Below are 24,506 nucleotides of genomic sequence, written 5' to 3'. Positions count from 1 at the left end.
CAACAGCTTCTGTCTCTTGTCATGATGAAGCTGTTTTCGCGTCGCGCGAAGACTGACCTTACCCGACGCTGGGCACCTAGCTTTGAAAGGTCGTTCCGATCCTTTGCGATAATCTGGGAATCAGCTGTGGTTACAAATGACTTCGTACAATTTGCTCTTTAGAGACCTAAGCTATATACAGTAGTAATGCAGAAATCACTACACATAATACTTTGAGTGTTTTGATACTTGGCATTCTCAACACATAATCCGGATGTTGCGTCCTGCAATTCCCATAACCAAAACGCCTCATGAGAGAAAGTACCTGGCCACAAAGATAGAAAAGCATAGCTTCGTCAAACCGTCTCTGCAACTCATGCATCCTTGGGAGGCTTCCCCATTTGTTTCAGGAGATAGCTGCGCTTGAAGTAGGTGTTCGGATGGACTATGGTGTCCAAATCTGTCTGACTCCAAGTACCGTCTTCCTTGACTCGCTTGATATCCGCTTTGTGCGCCCATTCAAAGACCCTGTTACAAGCAATATGATAGCGTGTCTTTTCAACATCCTCGCGCACGCCTCGTAGAACGTCCTTGTCATGGACGCCTGTGGACTGAAGTAGTCCGATGAGATTATCGACGGAGAAGTGACGGTAGGGGCACCCATGAGTCTGGCCAACTCCGGGGTTGGAGTCGTTGAGGATCTTTTGGCAAGAGTAAGGAGGGTATCCCCGACCTCTTCGATTCACGTCACCGCCGACGTCACCATAAGCGTGGCGGATATTGTATTTGTACCGAGAATTAAACTCGTCGTCTGTAAAGCCTTTGAAGGACTGTCGCCAGAAAATGATGCACTCTTCAAGAGACAGGCCGATTCCTTTCAAGAAGAGCGTATATTGGAGTCGACCGAAGTGCTTCAAGTGGTTGTTCTTGCGCAACGTCATGTGTAGACTCCGCATGCAGAGAGGGAAGTGCTGCGAAAGGCGATCGATGTTACTGGCAGTAATTGGTGCTCCTTCGACAAACCCTTCGCCTTCAGAGTATACTGATTCTGCGCTACCGAAGTTCTTCGACAGGTGATTCAGGATTGGCGTAAGACGATCATCCTCATCCAATCGTGGAAGAGCCCGGCTCGTGAGCTGGTAGTGGTCAGCCAACTCATAACACCCACAGTGCAGTGTAAAGGAGACTCATACCTCGAGGGCGCGCTCCAATCGTGCCGTAAATTCGGCTATGATCATACTCAATTGTTCTCTGCCAGGCACATATGCCCTCCCCTTGGACAGAAACACAGCTCTCCTTTCGACAAGCTCTGGCACTCGCTCCCAGTCCACTTTGTACCAAGTCTCCTCATCAACACGCCGCAGACCGGGTGTCGCGCTCACCAATTTCTCAGCAACCTCGCGTCTCTCCTCATCACTCACAGGTTCCCAATCCAGATTTAAGGACTCAATAAAGGCACGTTTCTCTCGAGTGTCGTCATGTTGAAACCGAAATCTGAACAGCATTGTCTCCGCCCGCACGAAGCGTCGGCGGAGGTCCTCGGTTGCCGAAAACGCAAGGCGAAGGATGAAGTGGGAATAATGATCTTTCTGGCGTTCATTCTTTAGACGCTGATCTGATGCACCGGAGGAAGAGGATGTATTGGAGGAAAGTGGCAGATATTTCTGCAGGAGAGGATTGATATGCGCCGCTGTCTCCGCAGCCGACTTATTTCGATAGGAACAGGCTTCGATTTCGGCCAATACTGGACAGAACTATGAGCGGATGAACGCATCACGTTAACAGAAAGCACCATTCATACCCTTGAGTCTGTCGATGGCCCATTGCTCAAACTGCTCGAGTGTGATCTCCGCGGTTGGGGGAATATCGTAGAAATTCAGACGGTGCGGGTAATCTTGCTGTTTGTATACCGGCGATGCGAACTGCTTTTTCTTGTGGTCCAAGGTCGCTCTTCTCTTTGGATCAATTTTCTGAAAATCTTGCCGAATCATTTTTGGATTGCAGTCCGGAATGACATCCGAATCTATCTGTGCGCGAATATTGTGTTCAAATGGTAGTCTTGTAGAGACACCGTCGAGACTCCAATATCGACCACTTTCACGAACCTCACGCGAGACGCGCTGGACACGCGTCGATCAGTAAAGGCACGTGACTGTCCCTTCGCCCTTTCCAAAGTTCTTCAGCCTCAGGCATCAATTTTCGACAGCCGAGGAACGCTTGGATCCGTCCAAAAAGTCCCGGTAGCTTCGAATTACGGGGTTTGCCCGTGTGGACTCGGCTGTGGAGTCGTTACCGCTGAAAGGGTTGTTCATGCACGCGATTGGACTTGGAAGTATCAATGCATGCATGTGAAAGAGAGTACCACTTATACTGCGGAGACAATATCGCATGTCATCGGTCATCGCGACTATACGTCCTCTGATATAGATGTATCCTCCAATGCCTGGCATACAAGTAACCTTCTGCTGCCACCAAAGGGTCGTATAGACTCATCGGACTCCCCTCCGACCTCCGCTCACCGATTTCCTAATCAAGAAGACGGTGCTAAACCCCACGGAATTCGTCCCAAGCTCTGCGTCGAGTGCCGGAGTTAATTTCGAACACTTCTGCAGTTTCAGTGTTTTGATCGACAGGTCATATCTATATGATTCCCGACAGTTACGGCCTCTGTCAATCTGCGGCTCAAGTACCTTACTTTTAGATAATCGATTCGACTATGTACATCACATGATACCTGAAGTCTCAACCCTCCCTTTGTTATCAATTGATTATATCCAGCAGCATTGCGACTAAGGACCAAAGAATCTGAGGAGCTGTCGGAACGTTGGGCGGCTCATAATCCCCCTTCGAAGAGCGTTTCAGGATCAGCACACGGGCGAAGAAAGGGGATGAACTCAATCACTCGGCAGCTTAAAAAGGCTGCGCGTATCATCCTTATTGGCGCGCCTGGCGTAGGGAAAGGAACTCAGACAGAGAGGCTCCTCGCACGATATCCAGAGTTATCCTCGATCAGCTCGGGGGACCTGTTGCGCGAAAATGTGCGGAAGAAGACACCGTTAGGTAAATTAAATCATCTTATCCAGTCTCACAAGCGCATGACTCTAACTGTCTTGTCCGCTCAAAGGTCTCAAAGCAGAGGCCGCAATGCAGGCTGGCAACCTCGTTCCCGATTCCATGATCCTCGAGCTCATCTCCTCCGAATTCAAGTCCAAGGGCTGGCTCCCTGCAACAGCACCTCTCGCAACGGCCACGTCAAATCACACATCTCGTCCGACCACATCGTTATCCCCCTCTGCCTCGTTCATCCTCGATGGGTTCCCACGAACCGCTGCCCAAGCGTCGAGCTTGGACACCATTGTCCCCGTCAATTTTGTCGTTCATCTTGTCACACCACCATCCGTTATTCTCTCGCGAATCGCATCGCGCTGGGTCCACGAACCGTCCGGGAGAGTGTACAACACCGATTTCCACGTTCCCAAGGTCCCTGGCAAGGACGACGTGACTGGGGAGCCTCTGACACAAAGGCAGGACGACTCGCTTGATACATGGAAGCAGCGATTGCACAAGTTTGAAGAGACTAGCAAGGCTTTGCTGGAGTACTATGAGCGGAAGGGCTGCCTGTGGCGTGTGGAGGGCGACTCTAGCGATGAGATTAGCCCAAAGCTCTTTGCAGAGGTTGAGCGGAGGTTCTGTTGAGACTTGCCAGTTGGACATTTTGCTGTTGAGCTTTAAGCGGCATCATATGCTATTGGTTGGGAAGACACGGGCAAGACTTACAATCACGCTTTTCGTTGTTATGAATTGGGTATCTTCTGCATGAGTCCATATGTTATGAACTCGATGGTCGGGATTAAATGTTTGACTCCATGCAAACACAGGCTACATCTACGTGACAGATATATAGTCTCCTAACCTATCAAAGCCCGTGACGAAATTTATGCACACGAAGCTTTCCAGGATATCAACATCATACATGAAAGGCAAAGGATATCAAGCGTAACGTCGTGACAGCAGGCTATAGACACCAAAATCACCCTGAGTTCATATCCCTGGCCTTGCCTCATTTCTTAGTTTCAACCCGGGGCTGCGCAGCCTCCTCCAGTCCCATACGCGTCTTGTACTCTCTGGGACTCTCCCAGTCTGTCTTATTGCGGCGATAGTCTTTCCACAGCCCAACACCCTCAGCTTCGCCCACCACTCCGCCTTCTTATACTTACGCTCCATGGCCTCACCACCGAACTCCGCACCCATTTTCGCTTCGTATACAGTCGCGAGCCCCCGCTTCAGCATCTCGTACGACACGTCCCGACGACGAAAGGGCGGAAAGTCCAGAAGCCGGCGCACGTAGACACTAGCGACCGCACGCTGATACTGGTCCGGACGATGGATGTAGGCGCGGACTCGATGGCCGAGAAGATACGAGGTAAGCCATTGGTGTGCTTCGCGGGCGAACGGCTGTTCGGGACGGCCAAAATGTGCGAGCTCGGGGGCGTCGATCCCAGCTAGACGAATGTGGACCTGAATTTCAGTATGAGGCATAGTTCGCAACCCTCCTTGGCCACAGGCAACAGCAGGCAGAAAACAGAGGTTAAACGCACCGTCTTATCTCTCAATTCCTTCTTCGACGTCGGAATCTTCTTCCACGGCAGCCATCCCCACCCCGCAAGTCTTCCGCCAGGTGTGTGATATATCCGAAAGTTATCCCCATCGCCAACACTCGTGACCTGGCCCAGCAGACTCCTGCGACGGAAATACGACGGCGTGATGCTCACTGCGTCGGGGAACCGGCGCAGATAGCGGCGATGGATGTAGAATGCGCCCAGGAAACCGCTCGTCAGAATCAGGGTTGGGATGATCGTTCTGGCTTCTGTAAAGGCAGCCCAGTCTATCGCTGTTACCGAGGACTCCCAGTCCTTCTTTTTTGAGGCTGTGGTGGATTTCGCAGCGGCTTGTCTTTCATCGTGTTCGGATGAGTCTTTCGCGGTTTGTTGCTGGGCTTGCGAGTCGGAAGCCCATGGCGGCCATCGCATGACGGCTCATAACCTCGCTCCTGCTTGTTTGGAGGTTTGAGTCTGCGGAGAATTGGCCAGATAGGACTGGCAATCCGGAGCTCGATGACAATGGTGAGAAGCGCAGTTGGTAATTAGTGTTGTTTATGGGAGGGTTGGGCGGTCAGACCCGAAATATATATCCCGTTGTCCGAGGCAGTATATTTTGCGGACAGACTAGACGAAGCTACATTGACCACGGCGCTTCGTCTCGAACAATATCAAAATCATATTCTGCCTTTTAAAATCCTTAATAATGTCTGCTACTGCTAACACGCAATACAGCTGATTTATATAGAGGATTCGTCTGTATACCTTATCGATATCCGACTCTAGCGCGAGATCCCTGACACATATGGCCACTATGTAACCATCAGATTTTGCATTACGCAGGTCTATCCTGGATATACACCTGGTATAGTTCATACTCTATATATCATGGCTGCCTCTCAGAATATACAAGAGGCTCAAAAAAACCTTTGAGGAAAGCCTGCGAATATACAACCCAAGCGCCTGGAAGAAGAAACAGAAATGAAGGTGGACGGAAAATCGTCGTCGCTGAACAAGAAAATTAAAGGCGACCGAGGCAGAGATTCTATTTGAGAGTCGCAGGAAGACTCGTCTTGGCCTTTGACGCGGCGGCGTCAACGGCCTTTCGAAGCTTCTCTTGCCTGATCTTGCGCAGGTATGCGAAGAGAAGAACGAACATAAGTTCCATTCTCTCCTTGGTCATCATCAGGAGACCTTGTACCAAAAGGCCCTTGGTAATTTGAGGACCAATGCCCTTGAACAAGGAGAGGGCTCCTTCTTTTTCAATGATATAACGCATGACTTCGCCAAAGGTCTTGAAGGGCTTCCCTTCGCGACCTGGAGGGGGCCTAGACTGAAGACCAACCTTCGCAACGATTAGTGGCTGAGTTGCGATGGTGGCAAGAGCCTTTGAAAGTCCACCAAGGACTGCGCTACCAGTTAGTCTTCAAGCGGTGACCACAGTTGAATAACGCGCGCAACTTACGGAAAGCTTCCCAAGGTTTGAGGCTGTTCTTCCCTGGGAAAATTATGTCCTTCAGGCGCTGATAGGCCCCGTATGTGATTGCCGGGTTGACGACGAGGATCAGACTGGCCTTGAGACCTCTCCACAGACCAGTCCAGCCATCCTCGCTGTTGACAACCTCTTTACCGGTCTCGATCAGGCCTTTCTTCTCCCCCTTTGGTTGTGTTTGTTGTCTTGTTGTGATGACTGCGACCGGAATAGTAAAGATCTGAGCAACAGCACCCGCGATGGCACCCAGACTCAGCTCGACAGCGGTTCCAGGAGGCTTCGGCACCCGATCTGATGCCATATAGAAAGAGCGAACGACGCTGTACCAGTAGAAGTAGGCGAAGTTGGTAGATGCAACCCCGATCAAGGACCCAACCATTCCAGAATATAGACCCTCAATTCCCTCGCTCTCCACGATTTTGTTGATGGCATCCAAAGTCGATTCATAGTGCATCGTTCCGTCTGACCCGTCGGTTTTGTCGCCCTTCACCTGCACCTGCAGTCTCGTCTTGACTCTGTCGATCAATCATTTGCGTTAGCTTCGTAATCTTCAGATTCTGCAACTATAAGAGAAACAACGTACATATCTAGGGGATATACGATCGCATTCGCAAGAACCGCGCCAGTTGCACCTGCAACAGCGCTTCCCCAGGGGGAAAGACGCACGGCTTTGGATTGGCCTGTCATTGTCCGCGACGAGCTAGATTGTACTCCGGTATGTGATTCTTCAAGACTGGCTGAGGGAAGAAGGAGAGAAACAATATCAAAAGACTAGGTCTATTCGATCCGGTACTCAGTTAAAGGCTGGGTGAAGGAATAACTGGCAAAGAGAGAGAGGGAGTATTCTGAGTGGAGTGGGAAGGCGACAATTACTCGTAACACCGTTATCCTTCAGTATGCAGATGGAAGCGAACACACTGGATGCATATCAGCCTAAGTGTAAAAAGAAAATGCAACAAGACTGTATTATTGTAGAGAAGAAACAAGCAGGTATCAACGACTCCGTTCTAACAGTACAGTAGTAGTACGGAAGTGCCCAGCACCTCGGTGGACCGCGCATGACGAAAAGAGCCGAGGTATCTCTGTTGCTTGCAGTGTCCAGCGTGAGTGTCCGGTATTCGCTGCGGTCTGTGTCTGCCGCCTTCACCGCCCGCAGCATTCCCGTTCCTCCCCGCCGACCCATACGCTATCGATCTACCTCTGGAGAGGTACGCCGTATTATTGACCAGGTGGGCTGGTACATAGTTTCAAGGTGACATGCTTCGGCAGCATCATACTATCAACGTCATACATTCGACTGAAAGAGCAAATTAGCACCCAAATATTAGCTGGCAAGACCCATTTTTCCTCGTCTCGAAGATCGGCAAGGTCATCGCATTCTCCTATCCTGATTCCACCTGTTATCAAATAACTGCTCGGAGTCCGTCATACAACACATCGCGGGACGGTGTTGACCTCGGATGTCACGCTCGGAGAATTCCCTGCGACCCCTCGGACCGGTCACAAGCAGTGTCAACCGGCTTTATCTCTCCGCATTCTGATAGGTGGCTTCTGTTAGCGGATCTCTACCTAATGTCTTGCGGATGCTCGTTGCAAGCTTGACAGGCCGTGACGCGTAGTAGATCTGGCTGCACCAATACAAACGCTCACCGAACGATTGTCACCCCTCGTGGGGCAGGATGTCTAGACCCCACGCCTCTTCGCAAAAGACTCTAATTGCTCATGCTCTGGTAGATAATTTCCACTTTCGACTTAACCAGCAAGCAAGCCCTCGACTGACCAGTGATTAGAAAGCTGAACGAGATGTATCTGCAGCTACTTCTCAAAGGCAAGCCCTGGAGGCTGCTATTGACGCCGCTGAGCATTATATGAAAGCTCTGTCTCTGGCAGCAACCACTAACGACAAGCAGTCATTGGATGCGAAATGCAAGGAATGGCTCTCCAGAGCAGAGAAAATCAAAGAAGCCAAGGATTGGCGATCCGCAATCCGGATCCATGAGAGACATGCAGCGGAACTACAGACACCGGTGTCTACGCGCACACTCACAACTCGTGAAGAGATTATCTTGCTTGAAGGCGCCAAGCTGAATGGCTTTATCTTTCCGCCATGGGCAGGGCCTCCGAGTCTAGAAGAATTCGAGCCTAGTGAGGGAGGGCAATTATTCATGTACGTTGGTGCTGTGTTTACACATGAATTGTCTAAGTGACTGCTAACACAAGCTAGTGACAAGCCTGACCTCCATCTGTCTGACAAACAGAAGGACATATTTGATGGGTGGAAGCGGCCTTCGGAGCTGTTGGCGCATGCCGGCGGGGATACGTCCGTGATGTCCGTACCAGACAAAACTGATCTGGTACAAGACGTCTTGACAGACTGCTCTGTTGTCGCCAGTCTCTGCGCTACAACCTCGCGATCGGAACGTGGCCTTGACAAGGTAACCCACTCCGACTATTGATGACTCGTGTCAGGCTCTGACATGAAAGTAGCGCTATCTCCCTGTGATTTATCCATGCGAGTATGACACAGGTCGCCCCAAGCCTTCGCCTTCAGGGCGATACATTCTTCGTTTTTATTTCAACGGATGCTTCAGGAAGGTAGTCATCGATGACCGTCTGCCGTCGTCGAAGACCTCAAGGTCACTTTACGTTGTTGATAGAAATAACCCCATTTTTTTGTGGCCTGCGCTTGTGGAAAAGGCGTACCTAAAGCTAAGAGGGGGCTACGACTTTCCCGGGAGCAATTCTGGAACAGACCTGTGGGTACTGACGGGTTGGATACCTGAACAAGTCTTCCTACATCATGAGGATGTGACTAGCGATCAAATATGGAGGCGTCTCTTTAGATCGTTTCAATATGGCGATGTCTTATTGACTATTGGGACTGGGAAGCTAACTCAGAAAGAAGAGGAAGAACTGGGCTTGGTTAGTGAGCATGATTATGCAATTCTCGATATGAAAGAGTTCAAGGGCCGTCGGCAAATGTTAGTGAAGAACCCATGGGCTGGAGTCGACACGGCTAGTGGAAGGACGGAGAATGCCCTTGCGTCAAACGCGCCTCATGACCGATCGTCACTCTCTCCTGGGACGTTTTGGATGGACTGCGAGATGGTCTTCCAGAACTTTGAAAACCTTTATCTGAATTGGAATCCCAGCCTCTTCAGGTACCGCCAAGATATACATTTTACTTGGGACCTCGCGGCTGGGAAGGGAGTTCCGGGCTGCTTCGTGAAGAATCCCCAGTTTGCAGTAACCTCTGAATCGGGAGGTACTGTCTGGCTGCTCCTCGGCAAGCATTTCAGAACAATTGATCGACCCGGCTATTCTTCATCGGAGGACTCTCAAGCTGGGTTTATTAGCATTTACGTATTCAATACAGATGGTAAGCGTGTTTGTCTAAGTGATGGTGCGCTTCATCGGGGTCCGTACGTGGACTCACCCAACACCCTGATGAGGCTGGAAATGCCGCCGAGAACAACTTATACGGCAGTTGTCTCTGAGGAGTCGCTGCCTGCTTTGAGTCAGAATTTCACACTATCCGCTCTCTCGATCTCCCCGGTGCATATCGCACCGTCACAGAATAAATATACGTGTGTGAGTAAGGTCCAGGGTTCCTGGATGCCTTCGACGGCAGGCGGCAATGCAGAATCAGCTCGGTACCCCACGAATCCGCAGTTCACATTAACGCTGTCGAATGCCACCGATGTTTCCATTTTGTTGGAATCGTCCGACACCGAACTTGCAATACATGCCAAGTTGTTCTTTTCGAACGGAAAGCGCGTGACTAGAGTTCGCAACCGCGACATCATCACTGATAGCGGCGACTATCGTCGTGGGGCGGCTCTTGCTGAGAAGAGACACCTGGATAAGGGCGTGTACACGATCGTTTGTTCCACGTTCGCTCCCGACCAACTTGGCCGATTCACACTCTGGGTCTCATCCATGGTTCCATGCGAGGTCAAGCCCCTTTCTTCCGAAGCAGCAGGACGGCGAGCAGTGTTATCAGATATTGGTGTCTTACCACCGGGAAGAGACAGGATGCTGGCGCCTTTGCAGGTCCCGCGACTTACCCGAATAAAGCTTATTGCGCGCAGTCGCCGTTCTACAATCGGGAGTCATCCCGTTGGCCCTTCACCAGTGCTGATGACAGTTGAATTGGGCCAAGGCCCCTACAAGGAGATTCTGGCGACTTCAGAAGACGGCGATCATAGCGATGCGATATCTGGAGTACGTATTGAAGACTTCGACCTGCATCCTTGTCTTGAAGACAGCCGTGGCGTGTGGATTGTCCTTGAAAGGATTGGAGGCCCCGGAGGTCAGGTAGAAGATCACTTTGAGGTGGAAGCCTTGGCCGAAGAGCGAGTCGAGATCGGAGAATGGTTTGTCGAAGATGCTTAAGAATCGGATCTGGCAACAGATTCTACCGTGGATCTGCGGAGCTGATGAGCGTGAGACCTCTGCGCGATGCCAGGCGAGAGTACAAGTAACGAGACACGAGGATAATGATTTGAAATTCATTTGATTGACATGTTAATTATATCATTCTCTTTAGTTGTAGATTGAAAAATCGTAAATATAAGCATACGCCCGTTTACAGTTACTCCGTACTCCGTAGTGGTACCTCAATTCCCAAGGCTCGGTACGGTGCCCGACAACATTGAAATTGGAGCTTCAACGTCATCCCCGCTTTGTTCATGCGTCCCGCTCCTCCACCCCAACAATCTCCGACTTGGCCATACCCATACAGCCGTTGTTATAATCGATTCATATCCATGACGAGCAATATTCCTGCTAGTCTCAAGTCTGCGGACATTGGGCGTTTCGCGGCGAGAGCGGCCCAAATTGAGCGGGTGAAGCCCGTCGTTGCCTACTGGTGTGAGTGCCGTGCGATTGTACCCTCGAGACACCAACGCTGACGCATGCTCTTCTCCGAATGCAGGTAACTACTGGATAGCAAACCAAATAATAGAGAGAGGATTACACAGATCGGACCATGAAGTCGAACAATATGCGATGGATCTGATGGAGAAGCTGGAACAAGTACGTCGAGTGAATGGAACCCCTGGGGCGATTCAATAGTGTACCTGGATGTTGACATGTTATGGTACAAAGTTCAGAAATGAGAACTCGGATAATGATACAGTGATCGATGCAGTCGCGGCGAATGCCTACGTGGAGCAGTTCGGCTTGGAGGTCTTTAACCGGGCAGATACGACTATGAGGGCCAACAAAGTGACTAAGTGAGTAGTGACGGATAAACGTTAGGATTAAATTGTGATTGACACATTGCAGGCAAACAGCAGACACTTTTCAGGCTGCCGCTACGTTTCTTGAATTATGTCAAATTTGGAACCCCCTCGAACCCGAAATTGCTGCGAAAATCAAGTTTGCCAAGTATCATGCGCTGAGAATTGTGAAGGCGATCAAGGCAGGAGAGGATCCTAACGCAACAAACCCGGTCATCAAGGAAGGCGACCAGACGGAAGGGCCGATTGTAACCGTGGAGGATCTTGAGGCACAACCTGCCGCAGATCTTGCGCCGCAAACGCAGCAACCAACTGTGGAGGAGGTCCCTGATGAATCGGAGCGTGCCGAAAGAGCTATGGCACAGCAGTCATCGCTGGATGAATCGTTGCACCCGTCGAGATCTTCATCGGCTACTCGGCCGCAGCCTACAGGTGACGCGTTTACCATACCCGATGTTCCAACAAGCGCTCCACGGACACCTGCTCCAGAAACAGGTCATGCTGCCGAGCAAGGATCAACCTTAGATCTTCCTTCAGCTCCAGCGACTATTGCCTCCTCTTCGTCAATCCCGAATCTCCCAGACACACCTGCAGGCCTGGGCGCTCATCATCACGCTGATTCGAATTCTAATTCGTTCCATTCCTTTCCTCCTCCTTCCAACCTTCCTTCAAGTCCTCCAGCTACATTCAACCAACCCAGCTATTTCTATAATCAACCCAAGCCAAGCGCCTGGGCTCCTTCACCACCTGCACAACACCATACAGCACCGGTACCAGTAGTATCGCGTCCTGTCCAGCAACCACCACCAGCGGCCGTACCCACGGTCTCGGCTTCAAGTCAAAGCAATTCACAGGGGATAGATGACCAAGCAATTGCTCTAGCCCAAAAGCATGCCCGTTGGGCCGTGTCCGCACTGACATTTGATGATGTTGATACGGCGATCAAAGAGCTCAGAAACTCGTTGAAATATCTGGGAGCAGAGTAGTGGACTCAAAAGACCAATGTCTGCTCTTATCCTTCGTGCTGAGCAAGCCTTGAAGGAAACTTCCTGTACACAGATTAAGCTGTTCAGCTTGGTCAAGTTATGCCTTGCTTCCTGTAACCTTTTGCGCTATATTATGACTATCATGATGCTACATAGCTCGGTTAAGTCATTCTGATCAATACTTAATGAGTCATAAAAAGCTACGAGCTCACTTTCTCAAGTCTAATGTTGCTTATAACAGTGCATGTATGCTGAACGGTAGATGGTGAAAGGCATTTCCACCCATGAAGTATAGGGAGAAAGAAAGCAAGCTAAATATCTTGCTTGCAGTAGCAACCACCTTCTGCATAAAATGATTTGTTGTGAATACTTCGAAATTGCAAAGAGAGTAGAGATTTGGACCGACGACTAAGACAGCCCAACACATGAACCACGAACACACTGCTCACTTCACATTCTCACATTTGCTGAAACACCTCAGGTCTTTATCAACAGCTTGCCACACTCTTTTTCGGCAGGAATGCAACCCACGCTCTCGTTCAATACTCACACCTCGCCTGCCCGAAAACTGAACTGATCACTAACCACACTTAGAACACGCAACATGGCGTCCAAAAGAAGAAGCCAGCGAACTCTTTCCCTTGGACATACCGAGAAAAATGCCATGGAAGAAGCTCTCGACGATGGTGTTCTGCGGCTCAGCATGCGATACCGCGATTTTACGCTGTTTCTCGACTTGAAAGGCCAATATCACAAGGAGTTCCTAGCGCGGCTTACCGAACACACCGAACAATTCGGGTTTGACTGGGGCATGTTGGAGCAATCTAAGCAGGAGCGGATGTCATGTGCTGAGAGCTTTCTGGGCCGGTATGGGATGCTGTATTGGGGTAAGGAGGCGAACAGGGAGAGGTTCCTTATGAAGGATTCTCGAGCTGATCCGGCTTCTCTTTGTGTCTATCCGGAGAGGAAGAAGGGGTGAGTAATCAGTTTATTTTGTTGGTTTGCCGCTGTCTGAGCTGCGTTGACGCTGTGGTAGGATAGTACGCGTGATTGAGATGCTGCTGCAGAAGAAGGCTCGGAGCTTCCTCAAGGCTAATATGGTCAGTGCGATGAATGTGCTCTTTTGATTGCGTGATTGATTCGATATGATGTCTGACAGGAAGGAAAATGCAGACTCCTCAGACTCCGAGCGATGCGCCTGCCCAAACGGTGTCTTCTTCAAGCCTTGTTCTTACCAATGGACTGGCAGGAAGTTTGTCGTCCAGGGTTGGAGAAAGCAATAACCAGCTAGGGAAAAGAAGGGCCCCCGATGATCTCGAAGCCTCGCCTTCACGGCTCAGAGGTGCAGATGCCAGTGCCATTAGGCCATTTAGCTCTATCGATGACACCGCAAACGAGACTATGAGAACACAGGAACCGATCAGCGTGAATGAGGCATCAAGAAACACAAACCGTCCTGAATACTCTGGAACCCCGAAAACGGAGTCAGTAATAACCAATCACTCAAGAATCACCCCTGCAGACACAGGGCGGATGCCCGAAGACGCACTACAACAGCAGACAAAGTTCCTGATATCCGCCTCAACCCAGCCGAACATGGCGCCTGTTTGGGCCCCCTTCCAGATCTTTCAATCTGCAGCATCCTTCATAGCGCACATGGCGGAGGAATGCAACATCCACGAATGGGATCCTAGCACTCAACTGAACAAGGAGATCTCAAAGTGGGACAGCAGTCCTCCAGCACCACAAGCAGTTGTGGCGGCGTCGGTCAAGTTCGACTGGTCCGAGTTCTTCATACGGGTACGCCAGGGCAGGGATGACGACTGGGAATTTGTGATGCAGGAACTTCGCAATTCATGGAGAGTCAAAGGCGAGGATGGAAGCAAGGCTGGGGACCAGCGATTCCACATCCTTGTCATGCTTCATGTTGTCTCTTGAGCTACTCGTTTGGTCTAAGGCTGCAGGACCTATGCTGAAGAACCTACCGTGAGAGAAAGAGAGCATAGGTAAAGTTATGCCAAGTACTGAAGTACAACATTCATACCAAACGTTTACCAGAATTGAAAGTACACTGACCAGCACAATAATTCAGAAGAACGAGTACGCCGAGTCTCACTAGAGGCCCAGCCATTCATTCGACCACAGTTGAGACATGGCGTTCATGCTATGACCAGCTTGAAGGGGGAAATGCGTCATGATCTGGACTAAGTATGCAGGACGCTTGGACATAGGTTCGTTCCTTGTGCAATTCTTGACTCGGAAATGAGGCAAATGAAAGAAAACCAGAGTGAGACATGCCCGCCCTGGTGCATTAAGCGATATTCATTCATTGCGGGATTTAGATCGCCCTAGGCCTGGCTTGAGCACGACGTGGAAATAGCAATAATAGATGGCTTAAGATCATAGACTTTTTAGGCTTTTAGGTTCTGAAGCCTACCTTAGACATGCTTGAGTAAGTTTTTGGTAATTTCAATAGAGGCTTTTGATTCAATCCTCTTATTCCAGTGAGTGTTCAAATGCTCAAGAGTCAAGGCTTATCGAAGTCTACCGCATTTTTACGACGAACCAACTCAGATTGCCCCAGAATAACTGCTATTACTTCGCATGCCCATCTTGAGCTGCTCAATATGGACAAGTAGTACAAATGAACAAACGTCGATCATCCATTTCATATCTCGAAGCGATCAGCTTCGTCTTGAAAGCTTGACCCCAGGCTCAGGCTTCAACTTTGCACTGCCCACCCGGGATTTATATTGCGCAATCCGATCGTTCCTGGAATTGTCCCTCGGTCCCTCACCGTGAGCATGACCAACAATCCTAAAGCCGCCGGTATTTTCTGCGCCTCTTGCGCCTCTTGCGCTATCATTGCTCTTTCGGCCGTGTGGCTTCGTACCTCCTGGTCGCAAACCCACTTAGGGGCGGAACTATGATCGGACGGTGTCCCTGAAGAACGGAGGGCGTCCCACACCGCGTGCTTGGCAGGGGAAGAGATGATCAATCAAAAATTTCTGGGTTCCCTGCAGCGACCAAGCAGATATTGGCTATGCTGGATAGCGGATATCCCCACTATTCTAGCGAAATTTCTAGACGTAGCGCTAGCGGAGTTTGCTCGGGTTGGGAAATGCGAAAGGCCCTCCACCTTTTTCCGTTGGTTCGACACCGTCGTGACTATCATCATCTTGGTTTTTGTTTGTGAGAGAAATCCCTCTTGCAAATGAAGGTGGCCATCATACTCGGTCTGCAACTGGACAAAACGAAGGAGAGTCAGTAAGCGAGAGCGGAGAGGATGCTAGAGGTGGGATACTGGAGGTCTACCATGTTCAAACAAGGCGACCACTGGGTCCTTGGGTTTGGTTCGGGTCATACCGTAGACAGATTAAGTCAAGCCAGTTCCAAAGAGAGGCAGAAGGATGGGATGCCGTCATCATACTGATCTTCTTCAAATCTCCCGTCGAGGCGATAGGCTAGACTGTCACGCCTTAACAAGAGCGCACGGAAGGAAGGAAGATGAATTGTCAATTCATTAACAACATGATCTTAGCGAAAGAAAGAATTTGTAATCGTAATGCAACTACTCATCGGCAGTAGATCAGAGGAGGCTGTTTCAGAGGGCGAGGGGCGTTAGGTTTGACTCCATTGAAGCTGATACGCTCCGGCTCATCAAAGCGTCTCTTAGTCCCAAAATGGTTGCCCCCAAGTGACCATCTTGAGTCGCCCTCGTGTCTGCACGTTGGCATCTTCTTTCCCTTTTCTTTTCTGCTTTCTTACCTGGGACTGTTAAGGAACGGACCAGAAAAAATCCATTTAGACTTGTCCAACACATTCGTCGTTAGCGGGCTGATACTAATCTCGTCAATAATCATTTTCCTTCTCTTCCCCCTCCCCCTTTTCTGAATATTACCCCGCATTATTTTGGTTTGTCGAACTCCAGTGCGGGGCGTCGACCAGCTTGATTGAACACATTTCACTTGAGTCGACTCTGATTTACAATCGGCTAAACAGTCGAGGTCGGTGGAAAGCGAGCAGAAGTACTACCGAAGCGCGTGTCTGAACTACCGTCGCATACGATCATGGCGAGCGACCAAGGGAAAAAGCCTGCTGTGCTCATCGTCGGAGGATTAGGTATGCGCGATGCGACCTCCATTCTTGTGCGAGGAAAAGGGGAAAATGGACAGGATCACTGATATATGACTCGTGTAAAACGCTCTAGGATTCATCGGTCGTCATCTAGCTCTGTATATCCATGAAAACAACCTCGCTTCGGAGGTCCGACTTGTGGACAAGGTCCTCCCTCAGCTGGCCTGGTTGGCACCAGAGTTCGAGGAGGCATGCTCGAAAGATAAATTCGTTCAAGCAGACGCTAGTCGGGAACGTGAGTAACTACTTCATCGCAAATTTCGCTCTGAACTGTTGCTGACGGTCGTCTGGTACGGATGCAAAGAGCACTTCTCGCGGATATTTGACCGTGCAAACGGGGAACAATTCGACTATGTGATCAACTGCGGTGGTGAGACACGACACTCTCAGCCAGATGATGTCTACGAACTACGGAGTTACAATCTTACGGTGGCATTGGGTCGCGAAGTGGCTCGTCGAGGCATCCGTTCCTTCGTCGAGTGCTCGACCGCTCATGTATACAAGCCTGGCTCTTCCCCTCGAAAAGAAAACGACAAGCTCGAGCCCTGGCATCGACTTGCCAAATGGAAGCTGAAGGCTTCGGATGAGCTGAAGAAGATTCCTGGCCTCAACTACTGCCTACTGCGACTTCCACACGTTTACGGTGAATACGACTCGGGTTATTTCGCGATGGGTATCTGCCTTGCGCGGGTACATTTGGACATGGAAACGGATTTGGAACTGCTTTACACCAAGAACCTGAAGATTAACACGCTCTACGTAAAAGACGCAGCCAGCGCTCTGTGGAAGGCGGCCGAATGGAGGGCGGCAACCACTGCCGAATCCGCCCCGATTGCTTTCAACGTCGTCGACCACGGCGACACTCGCCAGGAAAACGTTGCGGAGGCTTTGTCAACGGTCTTTGGGCTCAAAACCTCATTTCTCGGATCGTTGGCATCTCAACTCGCCAAGTTGAACCTTGACGATGTTGTCGATGACATGAACGAGGTGAGTCTACAGGGCTGGGCAGAGCTCCTAGAGAAGAAGGGCATCACACGTCCCGGGCCAATCAGCCCGTTCCTTGAGAAAGATGTCATCAAGGACCAGGACATGTCGATTGATGGCACCTTGTTCGAAACAACCACCGGATGGAGACCTACACGCGAACGCTTTGATGCAGAGGGAGTCCGCGCCATGGTCGATAGCTACAAACGTATGGGCTGGTGGCCATAGAGCCCTAGGCTCGTTTTCAAGCAATTCTCGCTACCTGATAAAAAAGCATCGCCGGTTTGCCGTCGCCGAACGAGCACCCGCCCATCATCGACCCTTTTCTCTTCCACGCCACCACACGGTGACCCTTGAATTCTACCCTGGAAAAGAGCGTCCCGCGCCACACGCCATTTCGCCAGGAATCCCTGGTTAGGTCCATCCACAAACGAGGGACTGACTATCTTCTCTGTAATTTAACTTTTGTCTTCTACTCTTCTTCTCCTCAACCTCGGGCTCCGCGACCGTCAACACCCGGCATGTTCCTGATATCCTCTTCGTATCCACCTGCATACTTCATCATTTTCCTTGCTTCAGAGAGTGCTGTTTCTTCTTCTGCTCATGACCCTCATGAACATGTAGACTTGGGTGTACATAACATAACATATGCACTTTGACTTACTGCGCTGAAATCTCCCGCCTGCTTCTTACTGTACATTTCTGCTACTCTTCGTTGTCGAACATGGCCAACATGTTTCCTTGCCATTGATGCCTACATTGGACTCGGACCGCGTAACTAGATGACAATGTATAATTAATGTTACTTCGTTCCACATTTGTGTTTCTTGCATGGTGCGATCTTGCAGGACTTTTGTGATATGCGGTTGTGATCTTAGGAAACGGCCTACTGTCTCTTTGCGAGTTGAGTCCAGATGAGTGATTTTGACGAGCATCTATATTGTAGATTGTTGCGACATTGTCGACGACTGTATAATCTATTTTTCTTGAATGATACCAGACTGCTGGAACAACTCACCCAGCGGAGAAACGGGTTACCAGCCTCTGAGAGCAGACAGACGCAATCAAAGAGCAAAAACAGAGATTCTAATCAAGAAGAAAGCGTTGAATGAACCCAAGCTAATTCATCTAATGCCCGACTCCACGCTGGTTGAGTGAGCGGGTCGATAGACAGGGCTTCCCAAGCAAGCATTGTGGTAAGAAAAGGCTTCAAAATGGAACGTATGCTACGGAGTACTCCGTCTAGTCGCTGTAATGAATGCTGAGACGTTAAAAGAAATTCATGAGGTAATACAAGGACGGCCCTAAACGACGTCGTCTAAAACTCCCAGTTTTCGTCGACTGATTTGATGGCCCATTCGAACTTCTCCCGCAAGGATTTGGAGAAGAACTTCTCAATCGGCACATTGAACTTCTTGCTGAAGACGACCGTAAGGCGAGGATCAATGTAATTCTAGCAAATGTTAGTCGATAACGGCGCACTCATGATCATGAGGTAGAGGATGGGCGACTCACGATTTTCGAAGTTCCCAAAGCGACTTCCTTGTTTTCTTCCTTGTCCTGAGCTTGGAGCTCCATTGTCTCAATGCGCTGTTCCAGCTTCGTGATGGCTGCTTCGAGCTTTTCGACGCTGGGGCCCTTGCCCTCAACTTCGACTTTGCCCGTCTTATTTTCTTTCTTGAACTTGTTCTCCATTTCCTTGACCGGCTCGAGCCTGCTTTCGAGCTCACTGGCCTTCATTTCCTTCTCTCCGTCCGCAGCAAGCTTCTCATTCTCCTTCTCAAACTTCTTCTTAATCTTCTGTCGCTGTTCTTCGAGTAGGTAGGCTTGGTGCTCCTTCACCCATTCCATACTAATATCCTCGTCCAGCTCGAAGAATTTGGCACCCTTCTTCTTCTTGAGACTAGGATCCAAGTCAAGCATCTGTTGCTTCAATCGCCATCTTTGGTAACGGAGTCCCTTGATCTGATCACCACCTTGAGTTTAGCACTCATCGTTATGAACATGTCAGACGACAGACTTACACGCTCGCTCATCTTCTCCATCTGGTTGGCATGTGATGCCGTAACAGTCCGCTTGTGATTGCAGAGGATGGCGACTCTGCGGTTCGCGTCGTTGTATGCCTTGACCTTCTCTGCAACACTGCCCGTTGCCTTCATATCCTTAAGGAGCGTGGCCATGGTGTACGAAGCGTTGTACGTACGGAACACCTTGGCGGTCAAGCCCGGCATGTAATTCGAAAGGTGTTTGTTCAAGGCAGATGTCTTGAAAAAGTTAGCATCTTAATCATCATCACGGAAAGACCGGGCGGAGCACACACCGTTAATCTATCGAAAATCTCATCTCCCTCCTTCTTGGGGGCTTCTTGAAGATCTTCAGGTTCTTGAAGACTTGAGGATCGACCTCAACTTCGTCGTAGAACCGAATACTGTCCTTACCCAGGAAATCGAAGATAACTTTGTTTGGGGGCTTGAGAGTGACGTTCTCATATTTCAGAGAGCAGCAACCGACAGTTTCAGCTTCATCCTCACCCTTCTCATTGCCCGCACGAAGAGCAAACTGGTCAATGAGATAGACAGCTGTCGCCTTCTGCCGCTCAACCATCAGCTCATGTTTCAAGGCCTTTTGATAATCCTTGCGGATGCGATCGATGTGCTTCTTGAGTTCGCGTGCTTTCTCAAATTTTTTGTAGTCGCTCAGGCCCTTGACGTCAGAGTTGGCAGCAAGCATCACATACTTGTAATTGCCGTTGATGTTCTCCTGCCACATAGCGAGCCATGTTCCTTCTTGATCGTGCTTGACTTCCTTCCAGCGATGACCTTCAGGTGGCGGGGGAACAGGGGCATCTTTTCCGATATTGATGGTGATCTGCTCCGGCTGGACTCGTGCCTTCACACGACCAGTCTTAGGGTGTTCACCACGGCCACGGAACAGCGCCGGCGGTTCAACTCGGAAATTGCCGACCTTCTGCTTGCGACCGTCCCAGAGACAGTACATATACGGCGCTTCGGCAGCATCTTTCTCGGCCTTTAGACGTTTCTTCTCAGCCGGAGGAAGATTCTTCTTCTCAATCCGTTTGGCCTCGTAGTACTCAAAGATCGGCCGGAAATCGCATTTAGAGAACTCCTTGATCTCGATTTTGTTGCCCTTTGGATCCTTCGCTCCACCTGTCTTTTTCAAGACCTCTTTGAAATCCATAAAGAAGTTCTTCTGGAAGGTTGGGTTTTCCACATGTTGAGTCGCATTCAGCATGCTACCGAAAAACCCCGCCACTTCTTCGGCTTCGGGGTGAAGAGTGACCGGAATGCCGTCGTACTTCATCTTGACATCGCTTGGTAGAGGCTCGTAGGGAGGAGGGAAAACAACGCCGTTGTGTTCGAGGGTCGTCCACTTGATTGTCCCGTCACCCTTGGTCGGATCCTCCCACCATCTGTACCCTTCCTCTTCTTCTTCACCTTCCTCAGCTTCAGTGCTTTCTTCCTTCTTGACAGGTGTCGCCTTCGTTTTCCCGTTTCTGGCAGAAGCTGCCGGCTCTGCATTGGCTTGTTTGGTTGTCTTCTTGACTGCCGGTTTCTTCTCATCGACAGGTTCCTTCTTCACGCCATTAGCCTGTTTCTTCTTGCCGGCAGCTGTCGCCTTTGCAGCCTGTGATGCGTCGCTCTTCCGGCTGGCCTTAGCGTCCTTTTCTGCCTTCTGCTGAATTTTCTTCTTTTGCGCCACGAGCTTTCGCTCGATTGGAACATCGGAGTCAGATTCCTCGGCACCGACAGCGGTTTCGGAAGCCTTGGGAAGCTTCCTTCCATTGAGTGCTAGGGGCACATCCTCATCGGTCTCAGGATCTTCGTGCTTCACGGACGTGCGACGGCGCTTGCTCTGTCGAACGGTCAGACGCTGAAACCAAAAAGCGACAAAAGCGTCGCAACCTAGGGAAAACGAGGGAAACGGCGTAAAGAGGTTCGGCGTACCAACGGCTGATCTTCGTCCTCGCTGCTCTCTGGCTCTGCATAGGATTTCCTTTGGCCAACACTCGACCGCGCCTTCCTCTTGCCTGCGATACCGCTATTGGCATCCGAGGCATCCTGCATATCAACATCTCCCGCACCTTTGACAGGCCCAAAGCGAAGAGAAACGCCAGGCTCGACATGACCGTTGGTCTCAGGCGTATCCTCCATTTTCACGCCCGTAGAGGTAGCTGAGATCCCATGAAAGGTCAGATTGAGTTGAATAATGGTATAAGAGTGAGAAGGTTGAGGAATCAAAACAAAGTGAGAAATGAGAGCAAATAGGGTGGTGCGAAAGGGTTGCGAAGATCCAACACTCTGTGACGCCACGGTAAAGAGAACTCACCTGCGGAACGACCATTTGCTCTGACGAGTGGTGTATCATCTTCCGAGGAGCTCATGATTGCGAGCCGCTGAGTAGAAAATTGTTGGTCTGAGGATCGAAGATGCAGGTAAACACGGAGCGGAGACACGGAGAGACTCGACACTGGCCGTCTGCCAAGTCTGAAGAACAGAGACGGCGCTTGACCAAATGAGGAGGTCAATGAGACCTTGAATGATGAATATGCGAAGAATGAAAGGATGTTGAGGGCGGAATATTATACAATGTCAATGAATGGAGAGGAAAGAGAAGTCCGAGAAGCGCAGCAAGGAGGGAAACACATGAGAAAAGGTTGAGGAGAAGAAGAGAGAGGGCCGAGAAGGAATGGAATGGAACCTGGAAAACGATGGCCATTTGGGGGCCTGAGGCCGCTGCCAATAGGTATGCTTCTCACGTTTCTCCGGACCAGTGACCACTCGTGTTGGGAATTTACCTTTGATGCCTGAGGCTATATAGGTCACGGGACTCTTCGGTCAGAAATCCCGCACAGTATGTTTTATGCAAGGTGTGCCTGAATGCCTTATGGCCCGGAACTTGGGGGCTTGATTAGGTCACGTGATAGACCTTCTGTCTGTGTGTGTTGCGCTTTAGGTCTGTCTGACTACCCGCAATGAGTTACTATTGTTGGTTTAGTGCGGCTGGATTCCCGTCCTCCCGGCTGTCGGAAGAACGAACAGAAACAGGAGTCGAACCTCAAAAGTGAACGACTTCTCTTCCCGCTATAGCATAGGTCTCTCATCACCCGTCCTCGATTGACCTCGCGGCACTCCCTCCGCTCTTTATTTCGTCCAGGTCAATATTACTTAACGTCCGCCATGTTTTCTCGTGCTGTTCGTCCGGCCGTTCGGGCTGGCAGTGCCACTCTGACCCGGTGAGTTCCTCTTCCGGACGTCCATAATCCGACCATACAAACGCTCCCCTCCCTGCCCCCAACGTCAATCGACCATCTAGTCAGGCGTATCAATAGAGCGATGGAATTGGGAACAAATATGTGTTAATGAAATTGGTGGATACGAGATGCTGATATTCTTGGAAGCACCGCGCCCCCAACGCCGCCAACTTCGCGACTCTGCGTGAAATCGAGGGCCGTCTGAAGTCCATCAAGAACATTGAGAAGATCACCAACACGATGAAGATCGTTGCCTCTACCCGCCTTACCCGCGCCCAGAAGGCTATGGATGACTCTCGTGTTTACGGTCAGACGTCCAACAAGGTCTTCGAGAACGCCGAAACCAAGCCCCTCGAGGACAAGAAGACCCTGCTCGTCGTTGCTAGCTCCGACAAGGGTCTTTGCGGTGGTATCCACTCCGGTCTCAGCAAGGCGACTCGTCGTATACTCCAGGAGAACCCCAACGCCGACGTGGTCATCCTCGGAGAGAAGGCCAAGGCTCAGCTGTCCAGATCCAACGCCGATGCCGTCGTCATGAGCTTCGCCAACGTCTGCAAGGACATCCCTACTTTCGCTGATGCTCAGGTCATTGCCGACCAGATCGCTCAGCTGCCCACCGACTATGCTAGCGTTAAGATTATCTACAACAAGTTCATCAATGCTCAGAGCTACGAGCCCAGCTCCGTTGAGGCCTACTCCGAGGAGGCTATCACCAAGTCCGGTCAGTAATTTCGTCAAGTCTTTCACTGGAATCATAGTGCTGATTTTGCTCGACTAGCCAACCTTGCCACCTTCGAGGTTGAGGACTCTGCCCTGGCCAACCTCCGTGAATATGCTCTTGCCAACAGCCTGTACTGGGCTATGGCTGAAGGCCACGCTTGTGAGATTTCGGTAAGCTCTTGAGATTCTAATAAGAAATACAAACTATTGCTAATGCATAGTCAGGCTCGTCGTAACGCCATGGAGGCAAGTATCTCTTCAGCTCGAGTGATAAATATGGGTTGACAACTAACTTGAATCACTGTATAGAACGCCTCGAAGAACGCTGGTGAAATGATCAACAAGTAATTGCACTCCTTGCTAAGACCTAGAATTCATAAACTGACAGCTTCTCAGGTTCCAGATTCTGTACAACCGTCAGCGTCAAGCCGCCATTACCGGTGAACTGGTCGAGATTATCACTGGTGCCACTGCCAGTGAGGACATGTAAAAGCTTTTATAAAGCTTTTGTGGGAAGGAGTCGCCATATGTGTAGACTTACTCATCAATACCTAGACTCTTCATCCGCCTGTAAAATCAGTCTCAATCCAACTTTCTTTTGTGCATTCTGACATCCTTCTAACACATTGTTGCCTAATGCAACAATTACTATCATGATTAAGGTATCCTATGTTTGATATTGCCGCTGATTCACACTTTTTCACTTTGATGTGAACATTCTTTTCCGTGCTCTACATGAGAATAATGAGATGGATATTAGCTGGACTGTCTCAGACCTTTTAAGTTCTGACACCATGAACAATTCTTACATATCTAGGTCAAACGAAATCGCTGACTGATGATGTTGTTGTACTTCCTTGTTTGGACTAGAGGAAACACCGACGCTCAATTCACATTTCTCCCCGTTTGCTCTGTTCAAAACTCCAGGATCTCATCTTCCCCTTTTCAAAACTTATCCCTGACTGCTAGACTCCAGCAATTGCTACACTGGCGTCTTTCTTGACCCTGAAACCATCCCAATCCTGAAGGATAGTGTGCGTATCAAGGGCCTCTTTCCCTAAAAGGTCCGGAAGTTGTGTTGTTGCTTGTTCTTTG

General features: G+C 50.1%; 10 protein-coding genes across 10 annotated transcripts; 6 read left to right on the top strand and 4 right to left on the bottom strand.

Moving 5' to 3' along the window:
* Positions 1 to 151: 151 nt before the first annotated feature.
* On the bottom strand, positions 152 to 2,224 carry P174DRAFT_445539 (DNA primase subunit PRI2). The gene is made up of 3 exons (XM_024828366.1): positions 1,781 to 2,224; positions 1,173 to 1,723; positions 152 to 1,115 (listed from the first exon to the last, which is right to left on the bottom strand). Exons 1-3 carry the CDS (start codon positions 1,968 to 1,970, stop codon positions 354 to 356), a joined length of 1,503 nt encoding a protein of 500 aa, XP_024678207.1. The 5' UTR covers positions 1,971 to 2,224; the 3' UTR covers positions 152 to 353.
* A 643-nt stretch (positions 2,225 to 2,867) lies between these two features.
* On the top strand, positions 2,868 to 3,675 carry P174DRAFT_464043 (adenylate kinase ADK2; the record flags this gene model as incomplete). The annotated part of the gene is made up of 2 exons (XM_024830343.1): positions 2,868 to 3,039; positions 3,104 to 3,675. 2 exons carry the CDS (start codon positions 2,868 to 2,870, stop codon positions 3,673 to 3,675), a joined length of 744 nt encoding a protein of 247 aa, XP_024678206.1.
* Positions 3,676 to 3,822: 147 nt separating this feature from the next.
* P174DRAFT_507296 (thermonuclease family protein) lies at positions 3,823 to 5,141 on the bottom strand. Its single transcript, XM_024831367.1, has 2 exons — positions 4,578 to 5,141; positions 3,823 to 4,497 (listed from the first exon to the last, which is right to left on the bottom strand). The coding sequence occupies exons 1-2, from the start codon at positions 5,007 to 5,009 to the stop codon at positions 4,021 to 4,023; spliced, it is 909 nt and encodes a 302-aa protein (XP_024678205.1). The 5' UTR covers positions 5,010 to 5,141; the 3' UTR covers positions 3,823 to 4,020.
* A 284-nt stretch (positions 5,142 to 5,425) lies between these two features.
* P174DRAFT_445535 (putative peroxisomal carrier protein) lies at positions 5,426 to 7,091 on the bottom strand. The gene is made up of 3 exons (XM_024828365.1): positions 6,653 to 7,091; positions 6,043 to 6,584; positions 5,426 to 5,984 (listed from the first exon to the last, which is right to left on the bottom strand). Exons 1-3 carry the CDS (start codon positions 6,754 to 6,756, stop codon positions 5,623 to 5,625), a joined length of 1,008 nt encoding a protein of 335 aa, XP_024678204.1. The 5' UTR covers positions 6,757 to 7,091; the 3' UTR covers positions 5,426 to 5,622.
* An 846-nt stretch (positions 7,092 to 7,937) lies between these two features.
* Positions 7,938 to 10,464, top strand: P174DRAFT_464040 (calpain-like protease PalBory; the record flags this gene model as incomplete). The annotated part of the gene is made up of 3 exons (XM_024830342.1): positions 7,938 to 8,236; positions 8,294 to 8,504; positions 8,557 to 10,464. The coding sequence occupies 3 exons, from the start codon at positions 7,938 to 7,940 to the stop codon at positions 10,462 to 10,464; spliced, it is 2,418 nt and encodes an 805-aa protein (XP_024678203.1).
* A 306-nt stretch (positions 10,465 to 10,770) lies between these two features.
* Positions 10,771 to 12,488, top strand: P174DRAFT_396290 (uncharacterized protein). Its single transcript, XM_024823731.1, has 4 exons — positions 10,771 to 10,941; positions 11,006 to 11,106; positions 11,179 to 11,306; positions 11,359 to 12,488. Exons 1-4 carry the CDS (start codon positions 10,839 to 10,841, stop codon positions 12,296 to 12,298), a joined length of 1,272 nt encoding a protein of 423 aa, XP_024678202.1. The 5' UTR covers positions 10,771 to 10,838; the 3' UTR covers positions 12,299 to 12,488.
* A 414-nt stretch (positions 12,489 to 12,902) lies between these two features.
* P174DRAFT_434984 (uncharacterized protein) lies at positions 12,903 to 14,236 on the top strand (the record flags this gene model as incomplete). Its single annotated transcript, XM_024825903.1, has 3 exons — positions 12,903 to 13,273; positions 13,335 to 13,402; positions 13,458 to 14,236. 3 exons carry the CDS (start codon positions 12,903 to 12,905, stop codon positions 14,234 to 14,236), a joined length of 1,218 nt encoding a protein of 405 aa, XP_024678201.1.
* Positions 14,237 to 16,368: 2,132 nt separating this feature from the next.
* On the top strand, positions 16,369 to 17,647 carry P174DRAFT_424786 (NAD-dependent epimerase/dehydratase family protein; the record flags this gene model as incomplete). The annotated part of the gene is made up of 3 exons (XM_024825230.1): positions 16,369 to 16,420; positions 16,509 to 16,670; positions 16,740 to 17,647. The coding sequence occupies 3 exons, from the start codon at positions 16,369 to 16,371 to the stop codon at positions 17,645 to 17,647; spliced, it is 1,122 nt and encodes a 373-aa protein (XP_024678200.1).
* Positions 17,648 to 18,343: 696 nt separating this feature from the next.
* On the bottom strand, positions 18,344 to 22,128 carry P174DRAFT_445530 (DNA topoisomerase 1). Its single transcript, XM_024828364.1, has 7 exons — positions 21,767 to 22,128; positions 21,385 to 21,611; positions 19,811 to 21,292; positions 19,740 to 19,772; positions 19,444 to 19,683; positions 18,935 to 19,384; positions 18,344 to 18,872 (listed from the first exon to the last, which is right to left on the bottom strand). The coding sequence occupies exons 1-7, from the start codon at positions 21,819 to 21,821 to the stop codon at positions 18,738 to 18,740; spliced, it is 2,622 nt and encodes an 873-aa protein (XP_024678199.1). The 5' UTR covers positions 21,822 to 22,128; the 3' UTR covers positions 18,344 to 18,737.
* Positions 22,129 to 22,552: 424 nt separating this feature from the next.
* P174DRAFT_445529 (F1F0 ATP synthase subunit gamma) lies at positions 22,553 to 23,934 on the top strand. The gene is made up of 6 exons (XM_024828363.1): positions 22,553 to 22,644; positions 22,839 to 23,412; positions 23,470 to 23,582; positions 23,637 to 23,657; positions 23,721 to 23,755; positions 23,808 to 23,934. The coding sequence occupies exons 1-6, from the start codon at positions 22,618 to 22,620 to the stop codon at positions 23,899 to 23,901; spliced, it is 864 nt and encodes a 287-aa protein (XP_024678198.1). The 5' UTR covers positions 22,553 to 22,617; the 3' UTR covers positions 23,902 to 23,934.
* Positions 23,935 to 24,506: the final 572 nt, after the last annotated feature.

Source organism: Aspergillus novofumigatus, assembly GCF_002847465.1.
Source record: "Aspergillus novofumigatus IBT 16806 chromosome Unknown P174scaffold_9, whole genome shotgun sequence".
Taxonomy (NCBI): domain Eukaryota; kingdom Fungi; phylum Ascomycota; class Eurotiomycetes; order Eurotiales; family Aspergillaceae; genus Aspergillus; species Aspergillus novofumigatus.
The sequence above is the reverse complement of the archived record's forward strand: the minus strand, read 5'-3'. Positions and strand labels throughout refer to the sequence as shown.